General features: G+C 33.8%; 1 protein-coding gene across 4 annotated transcripts in view; it reads left to right on the top strand.

Moving 5' to 3' along the window:
* The window catches only part of LOC105209913 (cyclic nucleotide-gated cation channel subunit A), a 33,764-nt gene extending 22,709 nt beyond the window's left edge, over positions 1-11,055 (top strand). For 2 of the 4 annotated variants that reach the window (XM_054234162.1, XM_054234163.1), the window contains exons 3-8: positions 5,831-6,148; positions 6,322-6,484; positions 6,562-7,101; positions 8,614-9,279; positions 9,376-9,526; positions 10,370-11,055. In XM_054234162.1, coding sequence (XP_054090137.1) covers positions 5,831-6,148; positions 6,322-6,484; positions 6,562-7,101; positions 8,614-9,279; positions 9,376-9,526; positions 10,370-10,535 — 2,004 coding nt within the window. In that variant the 3' untranslated portion in view covers positions 10,536-11,055. Of the gene's footprint in view, positions 1-717; positions 920-2,773; positions 3,073-5,830; positions 6,149-6,321; positions 6,485-6,561; positions 7,102-8,613; positions 9,280-9,375; positions 9,527-10,369 lie in introns of those variants that run through there. The other 2 variants (XM_029038823.2, XM_029038826.2) reach the window with 2 other exon arrangements.
* Positions 11,056-20,595: the final 9,540 nt, after the last annotated feature.

Raw genomic sequence — 20,595 nt, 5'->3', positions numbered from 1 at the left:
GTAAACAATTATCGACTTAACTTGACCGGTCTACAGCGATTTTTATTCTTTATCATATTATTTATTCTAATTCTAAAAAACTAAAGATAATTGCCAACACTAATCGGTGTCACTTCATAAATCCAAAAATCACCTATTAATCAATTCGAGCAATTCTATGCAAATTTTGTCAAAATGAAATAAAACAAAAAATAAACTGCATGCAACGAGCGAGAACAAAATCTAGAAACCGATAAAAATAACAAAACCAACCAGTAGTAAATTGCAATTGAAATTCAATCGAACGCCGCCAACATTGACGACAAGTCTCAGTGTGAATGTTGACAGCAACAACAACAAACTTTCAAAATTACAACAACAATAACAACAAATACAAATAAATATATAAAATAAAATAAATAATTTGTTGTGGAAAATAGTTAAATACAACAACAACAAAAACATCAACAACACGAAGTTTTTCGAATTACAAAAACTGCAATAAAATCAGTATATACATATATATATTACGACAATTTCTGTCAAATTAATTGGCAACCGTGTTAACAACACATTTTTAATTGAAGCGCGAAGCAATGTGCACTCATAGCTTGCACACTCAAACGAAATTAGTTAGTAAACTCACATAGAAAATATTAAAATAATTTTATTTTTTTTTTTAATTTTTACTGTTTTGTTTTTGAATTTGAAGAGCACTCACTGCCAATTTTGGGTGCCACTCACAGCGGTCGGGCGTTTAAGGCAAGATTACAGCGCTGGCAGTTGCGTGCTGCGAAGCGCTCGCCAGCTAGCTACTTGGGCAGTCAGTCATCGTGAATAATTAGACGCGCGTGCGTGTGCGCAGCGAGTCGCAAAACGCAGTGTTCGAGTGATTATGTGATGATTGCGCATAGCGAGCGTTGATTAGTTGTACGAGTAAGTTAGTAAGCGCCGGTTTGATACGATAGGTTGTGAAATAAATGTTTAATTCCAATTAAATGTATACAAAAATGTGTTGATAAAAAATATGAAATTCATTTTTGGGAAATTAAAGTGATGAAGAAAATAAAAAAAAAAACGTTTAGCACCGTCTTAGGACAATAGGACAATGTCATTTATGAAAAAAAAACTCATTTTTTGTGAATTTAAAACTAAAATAAAACAAACAGTAAATATAATAATAAAATAAAATAAAATAAAATAAAATAAAATAAAATGAAATAAAATAAAATAAAATAAAATAAAATAAAATAAAATAAAATAAAATAAAATAAAATAAAATAAAATAAAATAAAATAAAATAAAATAAAATAAAATAAAATAAAATAAAATAAAATAAAATAAAATAAAATAAAATAAAATAAAATAAAATAAAATAAAATAAAATAAAATAAAATAAAATTAAATTAAATTAAATTAAATTACATTAAATTAAATTAAATTAAATTTATGATTATTGAAAATAATATGATATTGCATAAATAAAAAAACATTAAAATAATCCAATTAAATTTAAGAAAAAAAAACTTTCCCAAAAAATAATAACTTAAAACGAAAAAAAAACAATTAAAAATTTAATTTAAATAAAAAATTCAACAGAAATTTAAATTAAAAATAAAAAATATATATTGAAAGGTAGACGGTTGCTGAAATTCGTAGAACTCCTTAAAATTGTATGGTGAACTCCTAATATTAGTAATATAATTTTAAAATTTTATAATAAAGTTAATTAAAGCCTTTTAAAATGAAAAAATATAATAATTAACATAAAAATATATGAAATAATATAAAAAAATATAATTTATTTTTTTTTTATTTAAAAAATTGCAAATATTTTTTTATTCTTTAAAAAAATAATAAAAAAAATATCAAAGTTGTTTTCAATGAAATATGGGAAAAATATATCGATTTGAGAAAAATAAATTTAAAAAAAAACTATAAAAACTGTAATTTTAAGCAAAACTTAAATTCAAAAACAAAACAAAAAATATTACAAAAATCAAAAAGTAATGAAAAACTATCAGGAACATTATTTTAACATCATGAAACCGCTTTGAGTTAGCATTTATAGCCACGGAAATTTGTTGTCTGACCATAAACGCGTGACAACTACGAATTTATTATTCTTACAACTAGTAATAAAGTTGTTGTAAACAAGGCGCTAATACATGTTATATAAACGTTTGCGCATGCGCCGTACCAATCGACAACAGCACCGGCAGCAGCAGCTAACTGCAACGACAAATAACGTTAACGCACGATGCGCGCCACTGCAACGCGTGTGCAGCTACAGCCGTTATCTTGCTGATCGATTACTAAATTAATTTATGCTTTACAGCAACAACAAGAAAAATTTTGTGATTTTTTCCGATTTACGCGCGTTAAAAATAATTCTGAAGTACAAATCGTGTAATTTATACGCACATGCGCAACTCGATTTGCGCAAGCGCAACAAAAATAACAATAATGATAATAAAAAAAACACCAAAATTATCATAAATTACTCATGCCTATGAAGTGTTGAAGCAATTGAAGTGCTTGTTGAGTGAGTCGAGTGTTGCTGGCGTTACTCATACGCCCCGCACACATCCCAAGCACTCAATTGTAAGCTTGTAAGCTGCTATTCTGCTTGCGCCCAGCGTCCAGTGGAATTTTAATTTAAATTCTATTTTATTATTGACAATTTGTGTTTTTGAATATTTGTTTTTTTTTTCTATGCATCGAATGCCCAATGAATAGATGACGACAGTTGTGTATTTATTGAAAATTTCTTTGGAATTTTTGTGTTTTTTAGCTGAAAGTACGTAAATAAATTCAGGTAATGAAGTGATGAGACAATGGCGAATATGGCAGTGATATAAAATTCTAAAAATTAAAATATGAAATGAGTATTAAGTTGCGTAATTCGCTTACGAGTGAAGTGTTTATTTTTGCCAAATAGAAATTCTAATTTGAATTCGTCGAATTAAAGCGGGAAAAGTGGAAAATTTAAGCAAAAAAGTATTTTATACAAATTAACAAAATTAAGAACATAAAACAACAAATATGGTGCACTCTGTTGATGTTGCTACGATAGCAGGAACAAGCGAAATGGTAAAGATTTTGAAAATTATTTTCTTTTAACTTAAAATTCTTTTTTAAATAATTTAAATAATTAATTAGTGATAATTATTGCCAGTTCAGTTATCCTATTTGTAAAATAGTGAGCAGCGCAGTTTACTAATATTGGTGAACTACCGGTGAGAGCCGACACCATTAATCATACGCGTTTTTGATAAGGATCCCTTATGCGATATCCGTCTTTGAAACAACTACCATTCCAACGTGTCAAATATGCACTAATGCAATTTTCATGTAGGAAACTGATGTTTATTCACTAAAAAGTCTGCGTTAGGTGCCTTTTTATTATTACTAAGAAAGTCAAAGTGTATTGTGATAATGACTAACTCATTCAGGTCTTTATGGGAGCTAAAAATAGTTATGATCCTGATATAAAGTTTCTAGAATGGCATGCTAAAAATTCGAGCTCATGAAAACAAGTCTAACCTTAGCGTCTACAACGGATAAAGTAACAATGAAAACAGCTGAAAATTATATCGTACTTTAGGGACCTGTATATCAACACAATCAAACATAAATGAAAAGTTTCTGAGAATTGGAGTTTTGAACAATTATGTAATTCCCGTCAATTTTTGAACACAACTCGTATATATGAACATACATATGTTGATCACTTATATATTTATGTCGGCTAAAATCGTTAATACGGAATTCCCCAACATGTTTAGAAGTAAAATGATTAAAAATATACTAAACAAGTAAGAAAGGGCTAAATTCGGGTGTAACCGAACATTTTATACTCTCGCAATTTATTTGTTTAATTTTATTAATATAACACATAATTTGACCCACATATTCGTCATATATATGGTATGAATTACATTGAATGTTGGAAACCCTATTATTAGGTTAGAAGCACCGAGGTCCTCAGGTACGATATATAGGGGCTTTTAAAACCTATGGTCCGATTTTTAGAAAGGGGCTGTCACACTATAAATGCAGTATTTGTGCAAAGTTCTGTTCCGATATCTTCACTAGTGTTTACTTTATATATTGTAAAGTAAACCGTTCAGATCGACTTCAAAGTTCTGGTATATAGGAAGTAGGCGTGGTTGTGAAGCAATTTGGATTTGATTTTGATTTTATTTTCACAACATATCATTGAGATGTAAGGAAACTATTACAAACCAAGTTTCATTGATATTGGTCAATTAGTTTCGGAGATATGGTTTTTGTCCCATAAGTGGGCGGAGCCACACCCACTTAAAATTTTGGATACCAATTTGGTGGAGCCCTTCTGTACCTTCTTTATGGTGAAATTTAAGTTTTCTGATGTTTTCTTTGCTGAATTAAAGCATTTTTAGTCGTTTTCAACATAACCTTTGTATGGGAGGTGGGCGTGGTTATAATCCGATTTCCTCCATTTTTGAACTATAAGATAGTAACTAAAAGAAACGGTTCTAGGAAGTTTGGTTAATATAGCTCTAGTAGTTTTCGAGATATGTACAAAAAACTTAGTTGGGGGCGGGGCCACGCCCACTTCTACAAAAAAAAAAATACATCCAAATATGCCCCTTCATAGTGCGATGCTTTGTATAAAATTTTATTTGCATAGCTTTCTTTGTGGGTTAGTTATGGCATTTTATATGTTCTCGGTTTTCGCCATTTTGTGGGCGTGGCAGTGGTCCGACTTTGCCCATCTTCGCAAGCAATGGTGCTTTGTTATTCTATGGTGCCAAGAAACAAGTGTTCCAAGTTTCATCGATATATCTTAATTTTTACTCAAGTTACAGCTCAAGTTACACAGACGGACGGACAGACAGACATCCGGATTTGAACTCCACTCTTCACTCTGATCACTTTGGAATATATAACTCTATATTTAACTCTTTTAGTTTTGGGTGTTACAAACAACCGTTATGTGAACAAAACTATAATATTCTCGTAGCAACTTTGTTGCGGGAGTATAAAAATAATAGACTGAATATTCGGCTACCTTAAGTATAGTAAGTACTGTTTGCAATTTCCGAACCGCGAAAATTGTGAGTACTTATTCAAGACAGGTTGCCAACAACTCTGTCATACATTCGATTTCAAGTAGTAATATGAAATCGTCTGCAGCTTATATATGCTGCATACAGTATATTACTAAGATTTACTTCTACAACGACTACAAAAACAAAAACATATGTAATATATGTCAACAAATACCCTTCTCCTTTAATACCCTTCACAACAAGACTGCTTTGACGCAATTCCATTCTATTTACTATTCTGTACTCAAGGTCACAGCAACACAGTGTGACATCTGCATTATGATTTCATGAAAATTCTTGGAATTTTAAAGGCAATTGTTTGATAAATACATATGATGAAATAAGTAGAGCAGTGACAGCCCAACAGATGGAACCCACGCCAGACACAATAATGGATTAACTGCTGTCACAAGCAGTATCACATTGTCTCCAAAACTCATATATACATATAAGAGTAATGTAAATAGATGTCGCGCTTGAATGGAATTGCAATTGTTCACAGTTTGACACCGCCAAGGCAGTGGTAAAGAGTTTGGCGAAATAACTAGAAGCTCTGAGACTTAAATGCTTATTCTTCCTTTTTTAATTTAAGACAAAAAAGACAGTATATTGCTGTAGATACAATACATAAGCCTTCTATTTACTTAATGAGAACTTAAGCACAAAAATAATGAATCCATTAATAAAAAACATTAAATTTTCTCTTTCTCTCTCTTTCTTTTTTCATTTTCATTACCATTTCATTGTCTTCTCAGGACCAAACAAAACGCACAAAGCCTTCCACATTACGACGCACACTGAACGCACTCCGTCAGCGTTTGACACGTCGCAGTCGCACCAAACCACCCGATTGGTTTCTCGAGAAATTCTCCAATACAAATAATGTGGATAAAATTGGCAAGACTTCAGCCGTTACAACAACGGCTGCAGTAGCGGCTAGCGAGGAAGGCGCTAGCGGTCCAACAGCAGCGAATACAGCGCCAGCCGATGAGGGTCTCTCCAGTGAAATACGTGGCTCGAGTCGGCTATGTAATCGGTTATCGGTGAATCCGACACTGCAATCGCATTACAGGGTGAGTAGAAAAAATACTTCGAAAAGAGCGTATAAGCACTGTCTGTATACTCACCATACACTCGACAATATCAGCTGACGTGACTATAGCATTTTATATCAAGCACTTCTTCGAAAAGCATTCATTTCCTTATTATTTAATTATCTTTATATATTGATTATTTCCCCATCCAGTGGCTTGGTATTGTATCGTTAGCGGTACTCTACAACATAATCTTCGTGGTGGGTCGTTCCGTTTTCTGGGAGATAAATCATCGGGCGCCAACTTTCTGGTACTTCCTGGATTATTTATGTGATAGCATATATCTCGTGGATACCCTGGTGCATATGCATGAGGGTAAGTTGCCAGCGCTTTAACTGATTGCCTTAACGCCCGCACTAAATAAAATCTTCATTATTTGCTCTTCCTACTAGGTTACTTGGATCAGGGTCTGCTGGTGCGCGATGCTTACAAATTACGACGCCATTACTTTCACACTAAAGGTTGGTCCATAGACGTGCTCTCAATGCTTCCCACCGATCTCGCCTACATTTGGTGGTCGCCGAGTTCTTGTAGCGCCGGCGGTTTGCCTTGTCCGGTGATAGTGCGTCTAAATCGCTTACTACGTGCTCCACGTCTCTGGGAATGGTTCGATCGTACAGAGACGGCTACTGGTTATCCGAATGCTTTTCGTATTTGTAAAGTGGTGCTCGCCATTTTGGTGTTGATACATTGGAATGCCTGCATGTACTTCGCGATAAGTTACTATCTCGGTTTCGGTTCGGATAATTGGGTGTATAATTTGAATGGTCCACGGAATAGCACTTTGCAACGGCAATATATTTATAGCTTTTATTGGTCCACGTTGACGTTGACAACGATCGGTGAGACGCCAACACCGGAGAATGATGCGGAATATTTATTTGTGGTGGCAGACTTTCTGGCTGGTGTGCTGATCTTCGCTACAATTGTGGGTGAGTGTTTTGAGAGTAATATACCTATTCTCTTATTAGTAACTAGTAAGGTCAGGCCAATATCGACAAGACATTCAAGAACAAGAGCAAGCCGAATTCAATGTTCAGGCCCTGGAATAAGAATATCACAAAACTAAGACCACGACTAAGACTGACTGACAGAAACCAAGACCAAGACCAAGGCCAAGACCAAAACCAATACCAGAACCATGATCGGGACCAAAACTGAGATCTCTGCATGTTTTTTTAATAGATTATAATATCTGTAATACCAGCTCTTTATATCCAATAATAAATTCATTTAGTATCACCCTAATTGATTTCGAAATTATAAGCTATTCATTCGTGCTATTAGTATCACTTGAGAGCGTGCGCCTCCACTTATCTCTTCCATCAATAAAGTCGAAGTGCACTTAAACTCAGCACCGGGCCGTCAATGTCCTTCACCTTCGACTCCTTTAATGATTTCCCATGACGGATACAATGTCGACATATATACATACATTAAATGAATAAGTCAATAATATATAGTTCCACTTAGTCTTTTAATATACTCTTCCGTGAATTATTGTTGCTGATGACTTAATTGGTCATATTATGCCATCGAAGAGTATGAATTATTCGACCCAGAGTTGCCTTTTGACGTGACGTTGTCCACAGGATACAACAAGCTGAATACTCCTTTGCTGTTGTTTATCATTTTTTTTTTGCGTTTTATCTACCTCTTCGCCACCAACGCGTCTCATATTTGTCATTGATATACAAGTAGTTGGCGGCAAATAACAGATGGTCGGCCATCAACACCGAACATCATGCCATGGCGCCGCTCCTAACCTCATCCATCGCGTTGTCATTCCTACGAGTATTTTGCGTGCCTTATTGTTCGCAGTTTTCCTTGTTTGTCAAATTGTGGCTTTATGTGCATTGTTGTTGGCGTCATTCTAATGACTGGCGTACGTGCGCACGGCAACGCTGGAATGTAAAGTGCACGACTAGACTCTTTAATACACTGCGGAAAACAAAATAAATACTTTAACGGAATGGAAATAGTTTAGGTATGCAGAAATTCTTGTAGACCAACCGGGAAATACTCCATTTTTTTAGAAGGTCTGACTTTGGATCCATGACGTGTTCTTCATACGATTGCGAAATACTCAACATTTTAGAAGTTTTAGAAGGTCTACGGTTCTTTGACGTGTCAAGACAATCCTATTCGGTCCACAAATGTACAACAGAACAAACTGTTTTTGGTCCAATACTTATACCAAATATCTTCTACAATATACTGAAACCTAAAAATAGCCCTAATCTGCCTAAACCTAACCTAACTTTTAACCCAACTCAGGTTAAACAATAATCAGTATGCTTTAGATTAGGTAATCCAACATCAGTCAAATTCCATTACATATCCGAAATCATAAGTTATTGTTATAGTAAGACTCATATTATCAGTTACAGTTCAATCTTTAAAATATACAGGATCTAATTTCTGAATTTTCCAATTATCCACAGGTAACATCGGTTCTATGATTTCCAATATGAATGTGGCACGTGTCGAATTCCAAAACCGCATGGACGGCGTTAAACAGTATATGGCCTTCCGTAAAGTCGGTCATGAATTGGAGGCGCGTGTGATACGTTGGTTTGCCTACACTTGGTCACAGAGTGGAGCGCTCGATGAGGAACGCGTGTTGGCAGCACTTCCAGACAAATTGAAAGCCGAGATCGCCATACAAGTGCATATGGACACACTGAAACAAGTGCGCATCTTCCACGACTGCGAACCGGGTCTATTAGAGGCGCTTGTGCTGAAGCTAAAACTGCAAGTCTTCAGTCCCGGTGACTACATCTGTCGTAAAGGTGATGTCGGCAAGGAGATGTATATAGTGAAACGCGGCAAATTGTCGGTGGTCGCAGACGATGGCGTCACTGTGTTTGCGACACTTGGCGCCGGCTCTGTTTTCGGCGAAGTGTCAGTGTTGGAGATTGCAGGAAATCGCACCGGTAATCGACGTACAGCCAATGTACGTTCACTAGGCTATTCGGATCTCTTTTGTCTGGCGAAACGTGATTTATGGGAAACACTGTCCGATTATCCGGAAGCACGCGCCACGCTCACCGAACGCGGCTGTCAGCTGCTGCGCAAAGACGGTCTACTGGACGAGAGTGTTTTTGCGGGTGTGTATTACGTAAATTGAACTATTCAAGTGCATAATGAGTGGAAATGAGGCGAAGTTTGTGCAAATCTGTATGGAAAACTTTTTTAATTTACAGATTCACAACGGGCTCACGACAGCATCGAAAGCGGCATCGAAAAGTTAGAGATGTCCGTGGAGAATTTAAATGTGCGGTTGGCGCGCTTACTTGCCGAGTACACAGCCAGTCAGGCGAAACTGAAGCAACGGCTGGCGAAACTGGAATCAAAGTGAGTATGAGTGGAAAGTGTTTCAGCTGTAGAAAGTGCGAAAACGCGCGCGAGAAGTGTTGAGAAGATGAATGGCTGAGCGATTGGCTTGTATTTCGTGAAAAATAGGTCACTGAACTTTGACTGAATTACCGGTATTTGTCTTCTTGGCACACGCAAACACAGCGCTATATATACATATATTTAAAGTGTGGTTCGTAAGGCGGTTTTTGTGAATGTAATATATTCCAACATATTTTTTTGTTATGCTATGGGTTGGTCGTGAGCACAAGTAGTCCTATTATTTAGGGTTCGTGACTTGGTAATACTTGCAACTTCTGCATACAACACCATGGAGTATCGATTAATAAGTCTGAAGAGGCCATGCTGGAGCTCCAAAGTGCTTTTAAGGAATGGACGAAACCGCACTCATTCTCACGATGGATCGCATCTGCATAACTGTAACGGACCCGTATTTATTATCAATTAGTGAAGACTGTCAACTCGGCTACTTTTCTAAATATTATTGGGGAATGGTTGTTGTCGCTTCAACAAGAATAATTATAGAACTTAGTACTCAAGAGCTTTATTCTATATAGAGTACCCTTAACACGGAATGCCAAACTGCAAGATTTCGGCCATAAAACATATTTACAATAACTCTAAGCGACAGTTGCAGTTTTGCAGTAAAATTCGGATAGAAACGCTTCAATTTCGAAATCCCTTGACTTCCATAGTTAAAGATCGCTTCGTCTATAATAAAACAACCACGAGAACCACCTTCTATAACAGTACTTTGAATTTTACAAAATTTTCAAATTTTTCTTTATTTCCTCTCTTCCTCATACCTACATACACATACAGCTATCAATTAACCCACAACTCCAATGCCGGCATCAGTGTCGCCGAACCGCAGGCACGTCCACGCAGCGGGCGCCTGTACTCGCTGCAACTGAAGAAGCGTACGCGGCAAAAACGTTTAACGGCATCGACGAAATCCAACGAGAGCAGCAAACAGAATACGCTCTAAGCGTGCGACGCTGTTGTTGCATAAGTGATGCTCTGCGTTGTCATGCCAAAACCAATGCCCGCCAAGGCCAACAACAATGGGCAACAAATAAGCCAAATGAATGGAATTTCATTGCAAGCAGGAAGAAAACATGCGGGGGTGCAATAGCGAGATGCGGAGGCAATGACGGCAAAAACCACGCAAAGTGAAAGTAGGACAAATGCGCGCCAATTTATACTTGGATATGTGTGGGGTGAGTGGGTAGTTGCTGCCCACAGGTTGATGCGCCTTGTTGTTGTTTTCGTCAAAGTTGCCTATTTTTCAATTTTTATTTCAACGAATTTAAGCTATATGTTATTGTCCGTTGGCCCTACAACCTATTGCGCAAGACAACACCAACAACCACCACATCCTTCCATTCCATTCCATTCTTCAGTCAACTTGTACGTGCCGATGCTCTGAGATGCGATACTAAATGGTGATAAATGAATTGAAATTCACAAAACTTAAGTAAATTGTAAGTTTAAGCTAAAATGAAGAGGAAATAAAGGGTGATTTTTTAAGAGCTTGATAACTTTTTTTAAAAAAAAAACGCATAAAATCTCATCGGTTCTTTATTTGAAACGTTAGATTGGTTCATGACATTTACTTTTTCAAGATAATTTCATTTAAATGTTGACCGCGGCTGCGTCTTAGGTGGTCCATTCGGAAAGTCCAATTTTGGGCAACTTTTTCGAGCATTTCGGCCGGAATAGCCCGAATTTCTTCGGAAATGTTGTCTTCCAAAGCTGTAATAGTTGCTGGCTTATTTCTGTAGACTTTAGACTTGACGTAGCCCCACAAAAAATAGTCTAAAGGCGTTAAATCGCATGATCTTGGTGGCCAACTTACGGGTCCATTTCTTGAGATGAATTGTTCTCCGAAGTTTTCCCTCAAAATGGCCATAGAATCGCGAGCTGTGTGGCATGTAGCGCCATCTTGTTGAAACCACATGTCAACCAAGTTCAGTTCTTCCATTTTTGGCAACAAAAAGTTTGTTAGCATCGAACGATAGCGATCGCCATTCACCGTAACGTTGCGTCCAACAGCATCTTTGAAAAAATACGGTCCAATGATTCCACCAGCGTACAAACCACACCAAACAGTGCATTTTTCGGGATGCATGGGCAGTTCTTGAACGGCTTCTGGTTGCTCTTCACCCCAAATGCGGCAATTTTGCTTATTTACGTAGCCATTCAACCAGAAATGAGCCTCATCGCTGAACAAAATTTGTCGATAAAAACATTTCGAACCGAACACTGATTTTGGTAATAAAATTCAATGATTTGCAAGCGTTGCTCGTTAGTAAGTCTATTCATGATGAAATGTCAAAGCATACTGAGCATCTTTCTCTTTGACACCATGTCTGAAATCCCACGTGATCTGTCAAATACTAATGCATGAAAATCCTAACCTCAAAAAAATCACCCGTTATATAATATATATACTTATAGAAATATATATAAATTCCATATAGTATATACATACAAATTGAATTTGCATTTACATATGCAAATATAAATATAAAGAAAAGTAAAAGTATTTATATGTAAGTATATATACATAAATAAGATTCAGAGTATAAGAAAACTGATTTCTACACAAATACAAAAACGCATATACACACATACACACATATTTATGTCTGTATGTTATCGATTTTTACGCTCATTTTAAATGCACACCACAATTTTATAGGTTAGGTATTGATATGTGTGTACATAATTTAAAAATTTAGTGAAATTTTAGTTTGTATTTTGCTTGAAAATGTATTAAATTTAACCATATTTGAATAAAAATTATTTATATATGTGTTGTGTTGCAGTAAAAATTATATGGAAACGAATATTTACAGTTTTATAATTCCAACTTACTTGGCCCACAAGATATAACCTCAAAAATACATAAATAATTTTTTTATAGAAATTCAAGTGCTCCAAAAAACCATAGAATTTACTAGTTTTATCGTCAATCTAGCCCCCATAAAATATCAAACCCCCTAAGCTACCAACAGCCATTATATACATATATTTTCATACTTAAAAACATTTTTTTTTTGTGATTTCTTTTTCTCAATCCGCACGATATCACTAATGAACCTTTTTTACTTTTTTAAGTTCATTATTGACAGCGCAAAGTAAAAATTTTCAATTGCCTTCAGACGTGCACACCTTATATGCATTATACCGAAGATTTCTTACTCATTTGTATTACCTATTTTTAATAATAATAATTACCTATAACAAACAAAAATATTTTATACCTTAGCGACACCTAGTGGATACTATTTCTTAAAGAGTTCTCTCTCATAATGACCAATGCCACTTTTTTACGAAAATTAATCCTATTGAAGTGTAGGGACAGTGCTCAGAAAAAAATAAACGGCAACGCCAACTAGCGGTAAATGTATTTTTACAAATATGTCCCTTGCGTTGTGTCATAGATGGTAGAGGCTTCAAACCAAAATCCAAAGTAATATATTTTTCACAATAGCTGTAACCCCTCAGTGAGCAATGCAAACCGCAGAGCGTATTTCAGTCTCTTTCCTTAATGCTCATTTCTGGTTCGAAGACGAAAAAGAGGGACCAGCTCTTTCAAGCATCGGAGCACAAATGAGAGTATGACGAAATATTCCTGTTCACATTACCGATATTCATGCATAGTACATTATGAGTAGAATCGAAATGGGTTCATGCTGATTCCTAAAATACAAAATTTTATCGATATCAATCAGATATCCAGCCATATATACAACAGTTTTCCTGCTTAAGAATCCGTCGTCAAAATGCAGAAAATTTGGAATAAATATAATTACGGGACCACATAATATTAGTCCAGCTGATTCTTTTATATGATGTGTAGTTAAAGATACAGTTTGTAAAAGTCTTTAATTGATTTTTAGCTAGTTTAGAATTCACTTGTGGGCTTCAAGATTTTAATATTAAATTATATGTCCACTATTATTACAGTGTGCTTTATGAAGGAAAACTTGATTTTGACGATCTTGGTCATAAAACCAGTAACATTATTTATACAAGCATGGCCGCCGAAAATTAGAATTGAGATCGAGAGAATAATATGTGTTTTATGATATATTACCAAAAAAAAAGAATTATGTTTATTATAATATATATATTTTATATGAGTTTTGTAGATCCAAGCTTATCATGGTACTAAAGTATATCAAAAATAAAATAAAATATAAATATAAATTTAAGCAACGTAAAACTAAATGTGCCTCAAAGGAATAGAAAATATAAACCAAAAAAAAAAAAACTATTTCGAACACTAACAATTTCGAAAACGATACAAGGTTTTATTGAGAATATAGATATATGTAAAAATAAATTATATGATTAAGACCAAAATTATTTGAACTTGCTTCTAATACCTACTAATGCCAACTTGCAAGTAAGTTTCAATTTACTATTCGAAATCTTGGAAGTAACAAAAAAAAATATTTCTTAACAAAGTTTTTGTGTGGTATCAAAGATATGATTGAAAGCTATTACATGGACCTCTTAAAATACCAAATATATACAAAAAGTTTAAATTTATATATTGTATATACATATATACACAAATATTTGCATAAATTTATTTGTTATGAAAAATAAAAATTAATTAGTTGTCATACCTATTAGATTATAAAGAAAGAAAGAATGAAAAACCGAAAACATTTTTTAATCTATACTAACCTAAGTATTACTATTTTAATTTCACTTTATCCTTCTTAAAATTAGTGTATCTGTGTAAGAATGCATATCGATTTGAAATTTTAAAGCTAACTTATAGTAACTACGACGACTTTTGCCTATTTCTAGCATATAGGAACATTACTTTGATAGTATAGGATTAGTAGTAAGAAACGATTTTCTGAACTTAAAATTACATAAATTTTTTATTATTTTTTTTTTCAAAATAATTGCATAACTTACTGTAGTATATATTATATAACTGGCTTCTCAGTATATCATTGTTTGTTTTTTTGTTCCATTGTACTTAATATCTATGAAAATCTATTCGAAAATTTTAATAGGTAAGAAATATGAGTTAAATTGTGATAGAACAAATGATTGAGAGAATGAATAGATATAGTATAACTGGAGGGAATTAAGAGTAGTAATATACCACTCTGCAGGAAATGGGTTCGTTACTATTGTCTGGACAACAACTATACGATTTTTTATAGTGAACGTCTTTCAGCCAGTTTTACGAAATCTCTGGGCTTCTATACAAAAAACTTCTCATAAATCCCATAAGACAAAATAGTCATTCGGATGCTTTAATGAGTCGGGCAGAGTTATATTTCAAAATAATATTTCCTCGCATGACTTATCTTTGGTCGACGTCTATTCATCGCAAAACACTTTTGGAAATTGCCATAAGAGTACAAAACTAAATTGTCTGTTATGAAAATTAAACAGCTTTTTGTTGGTACAACGGGTTAATAATATTTTATATAGAGCATGCACTTAATATCATAAAAAGTTTTATTTTTAATTCAAAAAATTTAAAGTGCTGATATGAATTTCGAGAAAAAATAACAGAAATAAAATTACACGCCAAATATAAACTGAAAAATATTATATATGAATATGTATCTTAGCACTAAGTGAGTCAAAACTCTAATTACAACAAAACATTTTTATACAACGCATTAATGAAAAAATAGTGAGTTAGTTATCATGAGTCATATATTTAATTATAAAGTAGAAGTAAATTGTGAATAACTGTGCCATCACAGTCACAAACACAAATCTATATCCATATGTAGGCCTGTTTCTTTTTTGTGAGCAAGTGTCAAAAGAAAGCTCATCTAAGATAAAAATTATTTATATTGATTTGGCAACACTGCCAACTGTCACTGTCAGCGTAGATGTCAAACCGAGGAATTCATTTTGCTTATTTCAAGTATCTTACTTCCGGATTTTAAGTTACCAATGGACTTAATTTTTGCCACGTCACGTTATTCTATTTGAAGTCGCTTATTTTTTTTAAAGAACAGCTCTGAACTCGCTTAAACTGCATTGGTGTTATTAGATATACAGATTTCGTTAATTTAGCGAGTGTTCTTTTGACGCTCGCTTACAAGGCAATTGGGCTTAAATGACTTTTTGTAAATATATAGTAAAATGTAATGAGAGTAAAGCGTTAACATCTAACTTCAACTGTAGTTTCATATACAATCCACAAAGTAAATGAAACACAAACGAACACTTCATCTAGATCTAGATCTAGAGACTAAGGTGTCAAAATTTTAACTAAATATAGCACTACTTACATATGTAGAATTAAAAAATATATATTTTTTAACAAAAACCAATTACTAAGTTCTAGTAAAACTTAACATTTCCAAAAATTAATATTTAAAACGAAAGGAGTATGCTGTATAAATGTTTGATGAAATGATAAGTCCTTGTAGGTTATACACATATACATATAGAATTATTCGAAGAAACATGTTAAAATTAAATTGAATAAAAATATTTTTGTAATAAGCTAATATTTAAAATTTAGAAATATCTATATAAGGTCTAAGTAACTCCAAAAAAATGAGAGAAAGAAAAAGTTATGAAAATGTATTGTTAACTGAGAGTTGTTGGTGATAATTGTTTATTACACTGTGAATGAATAATATGTATACAAATGAGCGTTTTGATGAGCTGACTGTCAAAAGAATGAATAAATAAAGATCAAAATTTAAATAAAAATTTTATTATTCCAGGGTAAGTGGGTGCGATAAATAAATATGGAGACAATTTTAATATTATCTATTTAAAGCTCATTATAGCTCTTTGAGAGCATAACTACGCACCACTCGAACGTTCCGGGACGCCTTAGAAAACAAAGAGAGAAATATAAGTGAAATGGAGATAAAGAGACAATGAGAAAAAATAATAAAGATAAATGAGATTTTTTATTAAGAGAAATCATCGATTATGATAATAATCAGGAACGTCTGGGAATTCTATGAAAGTCCCGGAATGGAATTAATCGGATATTTTTCATACTGCATGTGTTGGACAACTTATAGGTTCCTTCGTCCAATTATTCAAGGCATAAAACCAAGTGTTTTAAGTGCTTTAGACTTAGAATTATATCCTCAATAGAATCCTCAATTTTCTAAATTTTGGAAGCGCCTATAAGTATTCATTGAAAGTAAAGTGAATTCATTGAAAGTGAAATAAATTTTAATTTCTCTAGAATCAACTTCTACAATGGTCTTAGAAAAGAGGATGGCCATGAGCACAAATATTCCAAATACAACGACAATAGCAACAGGTTCTGACGAACTTGAACTTCATGCTTAATAATTCACTCTCCAGGAATTGCACAATCAGCTTCGGTTTCAATGTCAATGTCAATGTCAATGAAATTTCTTTAGAATCGATTTCCAATCACACACACTTTATATATTTAGTTATATGTTATATACTTAAGCTCCCACTCGACATATTGGTCCTTTCCATTCATGTTGATTAAAATTTCAACTCAACTAAATGTGGTGTCACAAATTGTTGGCCATTTGTCACACATTCACAAACTCATTCATACTAAATTGAAATAGTGTAGACACAAGATCATACAATTCGCCACTTCAATTCATTTCAAATGCACATAAGTAGATACAAATACCTAAATACATTTGTACGTATTGTATATAACAAGGAGCTCAGTAGTTTGTGGGTGGATTCAATCAATTACTTTTATATATTTTTGGAAGCGAAGAGGAGTACAAATAAAGGTTGGTTCAACAAAAAATGGCATGTGTATTAACAAATTACTTTCTCTCCTTCCTAGTACCTTAGATTTATTTTTAAACCTGATAAAAATGGTTATTATCATACTTATCTACTTTTGTATTTGTGTAATTCACTGGAAGCTACGGTTATGCTTCCGGGAATATAATCAGTGTGTCATGGTTGTACTAAATTCTAACTCTTGCATCCGTTTTTGGAAAAGGTTTTAAGTGATAAAAGTGGGCGATTTTATGAAACAACTGCGACCTGTTCGGTTGAAGAGTTCATTGCTGTTTGAAGCAGGCAACCTCTCTATATACTATATGAGTTGGTAAACTCGGGATGTTCATTCATCGCTAGTTGATTCAACGTGGGTGTTCGAGTTAACTGACCTTGTACATTTGTGAAATTAAATTCCAATATACATCTGAGATTTTAGACTTTTTATTTTTCATAGACTTTTTTGTTGCATATGTGCTCCAGCTAGAAAAAATATATTTTATGTTAGCCCAGCAATTCATTACTGTATAACTATATTGGTAAGACCTTTTTATAACTTAGATCTGTTTTGGATATAAATCCAAAGCTATAGGATAGCTCTTCGTTATCATAGTTCGCATGAGATTGTAGAAGCTACAGCTCGATGTTCTGTTATGAAAAATACGATCTAAGTTTGGATCTTAGGTCTCAACGCGCTCCTGTTCAATTTAGTCAGAAATCGTCGGAAAGTACACAACTTCACTTAAAAGCACTTAATATCTATATATATTTTCTCACGTTACTTTAAATGGGGTATTGGTTAATCAACTGCCTTCGAGGGTTTATTTGTTTGCTCTGAAATTTGGGTTCCAACGGAGACAACAACATCATCATTACCTTCCCCCTCTTGTTTCATTCACAATTTAGTAATTTAGTGATTACACTAGACAAATGCAGTTCAGATACGCTGATCCTAAATCTTAGAATCCTCTTAAACCACAGAACCATTCTTACTATAGAATTTTGTTATTGAATAGTTCATCTTACAAAATCTTTCTTTAAGCCTAAATATACGCCCCATATATATATAACATAATTGTATTTAGCAGTTTTTAAGGTAACATTGACTGTTATATAAAATTTTGGTACAGAAATGTTTGAAATAAAGTAAATGCTTAAAACTCGAATTTTAAATTTATCTTCAAAAGCATATCAAAATTAAAATGTATTCAGGCGTTCAATGATTCGCATTAATCAAAACAATTCAAAATTCCCAACAGAATCAATCAAATGTCGACCCACATGCGTTCACATGTACCTAAAAGTATATTTTTGAATGCACGCACACGCTTTAGACAAAAATTAAATTCAATGAGGCCTTAACAAATTCACTGATTTACTGTCAATGCCAGCCAGTGTGTTTGCAATTAACGTCGCAACTTGTAATTGAACGCATATCCGCAGCGCAAATGCACAAATCACTCTAAAGGACATTGCCGTTGGGCTTCGGTTCGCAGTTGAACACTCTATTTGGGCATTGGCAGGCAATGTTTGGTTTAATAAACTCATTTGCCATGCGCCGGCAGTTATTTCACCTCAGTTTTTACAACATAATAGAAAGTGTATTGGTGATTGTATGTACGGCTATGTGTGAGGACAACGTGTTTATGTATTTAAAAGAGCACATAAGGGAGCAAATAAGAGTAGGCAACTTTTTGTTTTCCATCCCAACGAGAAATCCTTGCTAGAGAAATTATCAACTCAAAATTGTTTATTAAAAAACTTCAGTACGAGAATTTCAAATTACTGAGCCGAACTAGTACTTATCCATTCTTATTTTTTGTGTTCCAAAAAGTTTCGGGATTTTCAAGAAAATGTTTGCTCTTTAGGAACCAAAAGTTCTGGTTTATTTTTCTATAAAATTAACCATTTTCTGAAACATAACATATATAAAGCTGTTGTCTCCACAAAGAAGGCGAAGAACTCAAATTTTTTCAAAGGTTTGAAGATGAGTAGTACCATAACAACAAGCCTCTAAAGAAAAGCTCGAAAACTAAGAAACTAGTATAGATATAGAGTTTGAATTTTAGACTCGAATAAATGGCCAGCTAAATGTATGGTCCATAAAAGCTTCTTTCCAACTCGCCTCAGAAAGCTTTATCTGCAACCCAATTAAATATTTCTTAATACATAAAAGGTATTCAATAGACTCAGTTTGCGTACTAGAGCCCTCTAGTCGTAAGATAATCATATATTTTACAGTTTCGACAATTCTTCCATATACTTTATATAACACCGGTTTCCGAAAAACGAAATAATAATTCCAACGACTAAATTCTTGAAGATAGTTCTCCAAGTTATTTCTTTCAAATTATTCTGAGATAAATTCAATTGTAATTGTATAGCCAAAGAAGAAAATGTATGATATATCTTCAAGGTCGCTTAGGAGATTGTGGGCACAGACCAGCTGGTCCAGTTATTTTAGTGTTTCTAGCATTATTCTTTTCTCTGCAAAAGACATCAATATCTTTCAAGGTTTTTGAGGCTCATAAATCGACCCTTTCATTAACCACACAGTGCTGTTAAATCCCACCTTTTACATCAAATCCAGTCAGCATAATCAATAAAGCTTGTAAATTCCACTTGGGTTAGTCAAACTTAAATAAATTTGTATATGTAAATAATGACTTTCTAGGCGTTTCTTGTTGGCAGTCTTATCTATCATCTTGTCGTCTGCCACGTTTGTTCGCCTGTCAAGCGCAGCCTGGTCACACAAATTTTCACCAAATGTCTCTGCGCTTGTGGCAAAGTTCGCCTATATATATGTATTCGCAGTGTTTAAACGTTTTTATGTTGCCTTTCGGGTTCATTGTTTGCATTAGTTCTACCTTTTGTGCTTGCCCCGGCGTTGTTGCTGTTCTTAGACATAAACACTCTCCTGACAATATGCATATGTGGCATGTAAAATATTTATGTACGTCGGTTTTTGTATACAACACACATAATTGATCGAATTATTTTCTTACAATGGATATGCGCATTAAGGATATTACCGCTTTGTTTGTGTTTATTTCATTAAGTAATCTGTGCGTTGAACCTGAAACACAAATTGAATCACAAATATTGTCGTTGCTGCGCCGTTCGAGCATTTTTTCTTCGTATTTCCTTAATTCTATTTATTTGAAATGTTTGGATATATATATTTGTCTCGATTAGCTAATTATTTTATAACCACACTTCATATATCTAGTGGTGTCTTTATTCACAGAACAGTTGTTTGCTATCTTCATCTACCTACAGAGAATGATTGACATGTTTTG

This window comes from Zeugodacus cucurbitae, chromosome 6, assembly GCF_028554725.1.
Source record: "Zeugodacus cucurbitae isolate PBARC_wt_2022May chromosome 6, idZeuCucr1.2, whole genome shotgun sequence".
Lineage (NCBI taxonomy): Eukaryota > Metazoa > Arthropoda > Insecta > Diptera > Tephritidae > Zeugodacus > Zeugodacus cucurbitae.
This window is presented reverse-complemented; position numbering and strand designations above follow the sequence as displayed.